The following is a 9,426-nucleotide window of genomic DNA, read 5'->3' as shown; positions in this document are numbered from 1 at the left end:
CGCGGGGGTGCTGGAGCATATCCCAGCTATCATCGGGAAGACAGAACAATTTAGCACTGAACTGATGAGGTATATCTTAACATTTTTATTTTATATATATATATATGAATTTATATTTATTTTTTTCAACATATCAGTTGGCAGAATTTTTAGCCCTGTGATGTCATTGGGCTGGGGCGTATTCCTTCTAGCATGAGTCCCCTTCCTCACTATATAAACACCAAGCGCCCTTATTCCATTTGGCAAAATGGCCACTTCCTCATTCCTTTTAACCTGAACCCATTACTACCACTACAGCGTGCAATTGACCATGAAACTATTCCCGCAACTTGAAAGAATAGATCTTTCCTAAAGTGTAAAGTGTTATTTGGGCTACAGTGTCTCCACCACCGTCAGATAGGACGGGATTCGCAGTCCCTTAAGACGGAGAGCTGTTAGAATGGCTGCCGTAGCTATACGGCATAACAGTATTTGGGCCGTCAGCCTTACAGTTGACAGCCGCGCATTCTGATGCAAAGAGGAGGAGAGGAAAGAAATCATCCAAAACTACTGGTGTGCGTCATGCTACTGTGGGGGCTTATGGCGCACCCGTCGGTGGCCGCAGACGCGCGTTGTCCTGCTGAATTTCAAAGACCAAAAACTGACCTGGCGGCATGTTTTCTGGTCATTATCAGAGGCTGCTTCTCTGCAACCCGTGAAGTGTCTGCAATGTCCATCACTAGGAATTCTCCTCTCCTCGCTTAGGAGCCGTGAAAGAAGGTAAGAATTTGATTGGCAGGTGAAAGCCGGGGTTGTCAGAGCATCTGAAAGTTCTTGAATTGCAAGCAACAAAATAAGACATTGAGATATAATCTTAACTCAAGCAAAAAAAAAAAAAAAAATATATATATATATATATATTTATATATATTACTTGCAATAAAAATATGTTTTTCTTGCTTTTTTTAACATTTATTTTGTCCTGTTTGGGTGTTAGGCAGACATGCAAACATCAAAGGCATGAAAAGGGTGACCAAAAAAAAAAGAAAAAACAGAAGGTTTTTTATTTTAACATAAATTAAGGAATCTGTACTCTAAAGAGTACAATAAGGAAAAATAAAAAAACATTCTTCCCGCATAAAAACATTTATTTACACAGCCCCCCCCACCCCCAACCTCGATGTGCCCCTTTTATACCCTTAGTGTGGCAAAAATTGCCCTCAGAGTGGCCACAAGTGCCTTCAGAGCGGCAAAAGTGCCCCTGAAAAATTTCGCTCAGCAACACGACCCACCTATCCCGTCGACGAAGGTGTTTGGAGAGAAAACGCTTACGGTTTTTGAACAGATTTTTTATCTCGGCAATACGCAACCCCCCCCCCCCCCCCCCCCCACCCCGACCCCCACCCCCCTTGGTTTCGGAGGGGCAAAAAGTGCCCTCACAGCTGGAAAAAATAAATAACTTTGCCCCTCCCACTTTCAACACCCCTGATGTCATTGGTGCCACGATGGGACTCAGTGTGGTGGCACACACTCACACAACCAGTGAAGCAGGTTCCAGGTGAGCAGTGGTGACCGCACCCCAACCAATCTTAAATGGGCTGGAAGCGGCCGAGGAAGCATTGAAGCAAACACACACACACACACGCAAGGCCAAATGGCGGAAGGAAACCACACGCTGACCATCTCAGAGTTTGACTTTGAAAAACATTTTGACCAGACTGAAGCTCAAAGATGGATGAAGGACTACTGGTGAGAACAATTACGCTTACATTCATTGCGTGATACTCTCTCTTTCACTCACACACAGGCACTTTGACATGACTGACAAACTCAGGAGTTATTGTTTTAATACAGTCGCCAAGGGGCAAGGTAGCCTAAAAGTTCTGAGGAACAGGGTTCAAATCCCGGCCTCGCCTGTGTGGAGCTTGCATGTTCTCCCTGTGCCTGCGTGGGTTTTCTCCGGGTACTCTGGTTTCCTCCCACGTGCCAAACACATGTGCGGTACGTTGATTGAAGACTCTAAATTGCCCGTAGGTGTGAATGTGAGTGTGAAAGGTTGTTTGTTTATGTGTGCCCTGCGATTGGCTGGCGACCAGTTCGGGGTGTACCCCGCCTCTCGCCCGAAGACAGCTGGGATAGGGTCCAGCACGCCCACGACCCTTATGAGGAAAAGCGGTACAGAAAATGGATGGATGGATGGTCTCCAAAGTCACGTTCACATGATGTTTTGTGTGTAACTGTCACACACACGCTCACATAATGAATGTTAGTGCATGTGACTTATCTGTCAGTCATTCATGTGTGTCGAGGACAGGAATTGTTGGAACAGCCCAAAGGGACAAAAGATACTGTCAGTCTAGGAATGTGTCCACCTGACCCGAACCGTTTACCTGATGTCTTGTGAGATTGCAGGACAACTGATCCTCCAACAACTCATCCTCAAAAGTACATACCTAGGACAAGGGATCCTCAAGGACCACCCTGGTTGGTCAACTGGTCCTCATGTAGAATTCAAAGAAATTTTGTAATTTACATCAGTTAGACATAAATGTTTAATAAAGTTCCGATTTTAAATTTAAATGTAGTATTTTTAAGTTAACTTTTAGTTATCAGTATATAATATGAATGTAATTTTGTTCAATAAATGTGCACTCTTTGCTAAAAAAAAAAAAAAAAAAAACTTTTCACACACACTATACTGGCAAAAGTATTCACTTTTACCTGCCTTGACTCCGATAGGAATTTAGGAGAAATCCCATTCTTAATTCCAAGTCTTTATGGACCTTGCTTTGTGCACAGGTGCACAGACATGTTGGAACAGGAAGGGCTAATACCCAAACTGTTTGACTGTCCAAAATCTCTTGGTATGCTGAGGCATTCAGATTTCCTTTTACTGGAGCTCAGGGGCTAATATTTTATATATATATATATATATATATATATATATATATATATTTCCAACTTTGAGGGAACAGTTGGGAGATGGCCGCTTCCTGTTCCAACAAGACTGCATCAGTGCGCAAATCAAGGTTCATAAAGACATGGACGAGAGAATTTGATGTAGATGAACTTGACTGGCTTGACTGAGCTGCGCAATCCTAACCTCAACCCTATTGAACACTTTTGGATGAATTAGAGCGAGACTAAGAGCCAGGCCTTCTCGTCCAAAACCAGTGTGTAACCTCACAAATGCACTTCCGGGAAAATGGCCATTAATTCCCCAAAACACATTCCTAAACCTTGTGGAAAAGCTTCCCAGAAGAGTTTAAGCTGTTATAACTGCAGAGGGTGGACCGATGTCATATTAAACAAGATGGACTTAGAATGGAGCATCACTAAAAATCACGTCAAGGCAGGTGAGCAAATACTTTTGGCAATATAGTGTATTGCAGACCCTCACTAGGAGAGTTAGGGATTCCCTAGCCCTAAAAAAATTAAGTTGTTCAAAATAAATAAATAAATAAAATAAAATTTAAAAAGTTCCATTTATTGTGAGGAGCGGTTATCGTCAGTATGCACTTTAAAGGACCAGTTTGCCACCCACTGTGTTGACCCAATACGTCCACCTGATCTGTTGACCTGATATGCTAATGTGACATGCCATCATGGTTGGTGTTGCGTGTCTGGGTTAATGTGTATGTATGTATGTGTGTGTGTGTGTGTGTGTGTGTGTGTGTGTACATTTTCCTGCAGGGGCACGTCATTTGTGGTTAGCACTTTGTACGCCGCACTGGTGTTTGGAGGGCAGCGCTACATGAGGCCCCACCCTAAAATGAACCTGCGGAGGCCTTTGTTTGTGTGGTCACTCTCTCTCGCCCTCTTTAGGTAAGAATTTCTGTCTGCCCGTGCCGTCTCCATGGTGATTGACCTTAGTGCTTTTCTGCACAGTGCGACGGGTGCAGCGCGCACAGGCCGGTACATGCTTCACATCCTGGGCAATGGCGGCCTGAGACGTTCCGTGTGCGAACAGAGCTTCTACGATGGACCCGTCAGTAAGTTCTGGGCTTTCGCCTTCGCCATGAGCAAGGTACCTGAGCTGGGTAAGTCCTACTTCGAGTTTTTTTTAATTTTAATTTTTAGAATAGCTCTACTTTTAAACCGTTCACAATCAATATTACAGTAGCATACATTCATTTCTATCTATTTGTTCAAAACATAATAATACATCTATAAGTCTGACTGTTTAGCAAATCTTCCCTTGTGTAAGTAAGTCAGGTAATGTTTCCAAAGACGAACGACAAACACAACACACAGTCAGTACTAGAGAGCGCGTTACCGAGGCGACCACACGGTTAGGCACAATCTTGATGTCCAAGAGGGGCACTAACGCACACCCATACCGTCACAGATGCTGGGTTTTGAATTTGGCGCTGATAATAATCCGGATGGTCCTTTTCCTCTTTGGCCAGGAGGACAGGACGTCCACGATTTCCAAAAACAAATTGAAATGTGAACTCGTCAGACCACAGCATACTTTTCCACTTTCCGTCAGTTCATCTGCGATGAGGTCGGGCCCAGAGATGACGGCAGCATTTCTGAGTGTTGATGTATGGTTTTCGCTTTGCGTGGTCGTTTTCACTTGTATTTGTAGATGTAGTGACAAACTGTGTTAACTGAAAATGGTTTTCTGAGGTGTTCTTGAGCCCACGTGTCAATATCTTTTACACAATGACGCTGGTTTTTAATGCAGGAGGGATCAAAGTCCTCAGACATTCAATGTTGGTTTTTGGCCCTGGCGCTTACATGCAGAGATTTCTCCACACTCGCTAAAACCTTTGATGATATTATAGACTGTAGATTATGAAATCACTAAACTGTTGGACTATTTGGTCACGCCGTTGCTCACACACAGGTGAACCTCGCTCCAATCTTGTGAACAACTGAGCCTTTTGGGATTTCTCCTTTTATATCACTCACCAGCTTCCAATTTACCTGTTCACCTGTGGAATGCTCCAAACAGGTGTTTTTTGAGCATTTCTCAACTTTCCCAGTCGGGCTATATTGGATAAGTATCCGATGCAAGTGCAGTATGGACGAGCAGGTCGTACTCATCTGACCTACACATCATCAAAAGACGACAAATGTCACAATTCGTCGACAAAACAGACAGGCCCGAAAAACAATGGCGGACGAAGGTGCAGAAAACAGTCAGCGGGAACATAAAATGCTTTACAACTGATAAAAAGAAAATGGATGGATTTTAAGTTTTTTGCAGTGTGTCTGCCAATCTCTCTGCTTGTAATGTGACACAATGTGACTATCTGCTCGTGTTTGTACTTGGGTCAGGCGACACGATGTTTATCGTGCTTCGGAAGCAGCGCCTGCTGTTCCTGCACTGGTACCACCACATCACAGTGCTGCTGTACTCATGGTACTCGTACAAGGAGATGGTGGCAGGCGGCGGCTGGTTCATGACCATGAACTACAGCGTGCATGCGCTCATGTACACCTACTACGCATGTCGCGCCGCAGGCGTGCGTGTGCCCCGCACGCTGGCCGTGGTCCTCACGGCCGCTCAGCTGGCGCAGATGGTGGCGGGCCTGGCGGTGAACGGCCTGGTGTACCGATGGATGCCGTCCGTCGACTGCCCCGCGCGCCCCCGACACGTCGCCTGGGGTTCACTCATGTACCTCAGCTACTTGCTGCTCTTTGCCGACTTCTTCTACCACGCGTACCTGGAGCCCCGGCCCAAGGCCGAGTAGCCGCGGGCCTTTCCTGTCTTCGAGTTTTGTTTTGGAAAGATGGCGATGAGTATGAGAAGAGACTGAAAGCAGACACAAAAGAGTTTCAGTACACTGACCTGTTTCTTCTGGTTTGACTGCATTGCTGCTGCCCCCCCCCCACCCCCATGTGGCCAGCACCCAATCATGTGCAGCCAAATATTCCCACTCCTGAAAAATGTGCCCATTTGCAGTATTGTGCTCTGAAACACCCTAACATGCCAAAAGATGGCACCAAATCTCTGTTTAATAGTGTTGGAGGGACGACTTTGGAAACGTAATTGATTACAAGTTACCCTGTTGAAACCCGAGATCATGATTATGGATTTAACCACATTTGGTCTTTACACAAACAATAAACTGCTAACATTATGAAATGTAAATACATACAAAAAATAGTTTGTTGCATTATGTGTACAACAAGGAAACTGACCATACAATAATGATAATAATACAGACAGACAGATAGACATAACATACGGGTGTGCTGGAGCCTATCCCAGCTAACTGCGGGCAGGAGGCGGGGTACACCCTGAACTGGTTGCCAGCCAATCGCAGGGCACATATAAACAAACAACCATTCACACTCACATTCACACCTACAGGAAATTTTAGAGTCTTCAATCAACCTACCACACATGTTTTTGGGATGTGGGAGGAAACTGGAGAACCCAGAGAAAACCCACACAGGCACGGGGAGAACATGCAAACTCCACACAGGCAAGGCTGGATTTGAACCAGAGTCCTCAGAATTGTAAGGCAGAGGTGCTAACCAGTCTGTCCACTGTGCCGCACACACACGCACACACACACACACACACGCCAAGATATTTACCAGCATTTGGTGCCCTCCACCCCTCCTTGAGCGGTCACCTTATCATGGTGGAGGGGTTTGTGTGTCCCAATGATCCTAGGACCTAAGTTGTCTGGGGGTTTATGCCCCTGGCAGGGTCAGCCATGGCAAACAGGTCCTAGGTGAGGGACCAGCTCCACAGCTCCAATGACCCCTATGATGAAAACAGAGGAAAACATGTTCCCTTGCCCAGACGCGGGTCACCGGTGCACCCCTCTGGAACCAGGCCCAGTTTGGTGACCTCAGTATCGCATCTCTGCTTTTCGCAGATGATGTGGTTCTGTTGGCTTCATCAAGCAGTGATCTCCAGCTTTCACTGGAGCAGTTCGCAGCAGAGTGTGAAGCGGCTGGGATGAAAATCAGCACCTCCAAATCTGATACCATGGTCCTCAGTCGGAAAAGGGTGGAGTGCCCTCTCCGGGTCGGGGATGAGATCCCGCCCCAAGTGGAGGAGTTCAAGTATCTTAGGGTCTTTTTCACGACTGAGGGAAGAATGGAACGGGAGATCGACAGGCACATCGGTGCAGCAACTGCAGTGATGCAGACGTTGTATCGGTCCATTGTGGTAAAGAAGGCGCTAAGCCGAAAGGCGAAGCTCTCAATTTACCGGTCGATCTACGCTCCTACTCTCACATATGGTCACGAGCTGTGGGTCGTGACCGAAAGAACAAGATCCCGGATACAAGCACCCGAAATGATTTTCCTCCGCAGGGTCTCTGGGCTCTCCCCTAGAGATAGGGTGAGAAGCTCGGTCATCCACGAGGGGTTCAGAGAGAGCCGCTGCTCCTCCACATTGAGAGGAGCCAGATGAGGTGGCTGGGGCATCTGATTCGGATACCTCCCCTCCGTGGTGAGATGTTCCGGCCATGTCCCACCGGGAGGAGACCCCGGGGACGACGCAGCACACGCTGGAGAGACGTAGTCTCCCGGCTGGGCTCGGAATGCCTTGGGATCCCCCCGGAAGAGCTGGATGAAGTGGCTAGCGAGAGGGAAGTCTGGGCTTCCCTGCTAAAGCTACTGCGCCCGCGACCCAACCTCGGATAAGCGGAAGAAAATGGATGGATGGTGCCCTCTAGTGACCATGTGACACAATAGCTCACCTCCCAAAACAAATATCTTCAAATAATCCCCAAATCTTCACTGTCAATGTGTTACAAAAAATATTTTCATAAACGTGTGCTTCGTGTTCAATAATTTCCAAACCCTACAGTGAAGCGTTAAAAGATGAACATTGATGATCGACATCTGAACCCTTTAAAACAGGGCTTAGCAAAGTACACCAACTGTTGGGTTGTTAAAATTTATTATTTTTCCATTCATTTATCTCATTATTAAATTATTTGATTTACACGTAATTACATAAAAAAACCAAAAACTATTGTAATCCTGTATTTTTTGCAAATGTTTATCATTTCATTAAATATTTTGGCTGTTTCATCATAAATTAAGTATTTTTCATTAAATAATTGTTGATTTATTGTAAACAAGGTAGGAAAAAAATTATGTATCACTACTTTGTATTCCTTTTATCAACTAATTGGATCATAAAATAATATTGAAATGAATATAACTAATGCAAGAAAAAATGAGAATGAACTATTCATCATTTAAGCCTTCAAGCTTCAGCACTTTTTGGGCTCATTGACGGCATGGTCTCCCAACCAATCCCGGTCCTCATCTCTACTGGGTCAGGTGGCACTTCCAAGTGGTTCAAACCTGTACTGCACCACAATCACCGAGTGACAGAAGTTGATTCAGAATAAAAGATCAATTTGAAGTGCGTTGCGTTGTAAGCGGCCAATATGTATGTTTTGAGGCTGATGTCAAGACCGATATTGGGCAGAAAAAAAATATGATAACCAATTTCTTCATTTAATCACGGCCAAAATGTGTCAAAGTCAGCGTATGCTCGCTCTTGCGTTGTGACATAATCTGCGACCCCACAATACTGTGACCAGGACGTAACCAGGGGGTCGGTAGATAGTTTCAAATAAATAAATTAGATTTTTCTTTTGTAGGACAAAAGTCTTTATTTCAGAATAGTACAAGGAGTGACGATTCGATTTTGATTCGCTAGTCATTCGTTACTGTGAATGCAAATCACCAACGGGGATTGAGACGGCCTGTCCGAGACTGTTTTATAATACTTTGTCCTTAAGTATGTGTTGAAGTTTATAACAAAGTAAATTTCAAGAACAAAAACATGCAAAGAAAGCATTAATTTATGAATTTATCTTTTGATTTAGGACATAACTCTAAGCAGAATATAAGCAACATAATGAATGACGTTACTGACAAAACATTATTTATGCACGATTGATAATGTTTAGATCTGGATTAAGAACCACATGGACATCCTGGGTTTTTGATCTGGATTAAGATATTGGCAAAACGCAATCTTTGTGGTTGTTGCTGCCATCTTTGTGTGCGTGTGCTTGTTGTGCTGATTTTGGATATTTTAGTTTTTTCTTTAGTTCCTATATTTTTTGTTTGTTTGAATGCCATGATCTCAGTCTTATGTTGCAATGTGTTAAAGTGCTATTTTCAAAGAAAAGAAATGGGGGAAAACAAAAAACATTTGACCGATTTGAAAAGAGCTAATCTCAGTTGATAAAATTGGCTGGCCGATTAATCAGTTGAGTCCCCGTAATTGGTAGGAATGTTTGATACCACATTTTACCAGAATGAGTATTCACTCTCAATACTCACCGATACAGAGTACCGATACTACTAGTACTTTTGATACATCAAGTTATAATGAAGAATATGACAGATAATTGTGAGCAAAGAACTTTCTTCCTGACGTGCGATGATTTGCCAATGTTTCAAATCACCGCAGTGTCGTGCCTAGTGACTACTGGCGAGGAGGACGGT

General features: G+C 44.4%; 1 protein-coding gene across 1 annotated transcript; it reads left to right on the top strand.

Moving 5' to 3' along the window:
* Nucleotides 1–1,550: 1,550 nt before the first annotated feature.
* On the top strand, nucleotides 1,551–7,915 carry LOC133403827 (elongation of very long chain fatty acids protein 6-like). The gene is made up of 4 exons (XM_061679138.1): nucleotides 1,551–1,728; nucleotides 3,673–3,804; nucleotides 3,868–4,019; nucleotides 5,266–7,915. Exons 1-4 carry the CDS (start codon nucleotides 1,634–1,636, stop codon nucleotides 5,679–5,681), a joined length of 795 nt encoding a protein of 264 aa, XP_061535122.1. The 5' UTR covers nucleotides 1,551–1,633; the 3' UTR covers nucleotides 5,682–7,915.
* Nucleotides 7,916–9,426: the final 1,511 nt, after the last annotated feature.

Source organism: Phycodurus eques, chromosome 6 (genome assembly GCF_024500275.1).
Source record: "Phycodurus eques isolate BA_2022a chromosome 6, UOR_Pequ_1.1, whole genome shotgun sequence".
NCBI classification, from domain to species: Eukaryota; Metazoa; Chordata; class Actinopteri; order Syngnathiformes; family Syngnathidae; genus Phycodurus; species Phycodurus eques.
Note: the sequence above shows the minus strand (reverse complement) of the source record. Positions and strands in the feature narration are given on the sequence as shown.

Excerpts from the sequence above, each read along its gene's own strand:
- LOC133403827 (XM_061679138.1), top strand. The coding sequence starts at position 1,634 with ATGGCGGAAGGAAACCACACGCTGACCATCTCAGAGTTTGACTTTGAA. Across the intron at positions 1,729-3,672 it reads AGATGGATGAAGGACTACTG|GGGCACGTCATTTGTGGTTA; the intron begins GTGAGAACAATT and ends ATTTTCCTGCAG. Across the intron at positions 3,805-3,867 it reads CTCTCTCTCGCCCTCTTTAG|TGCGACGGGTGCAGCGCGCA; the intron begins GTAAGAATTTCT and ends TTTTCTGCACAG.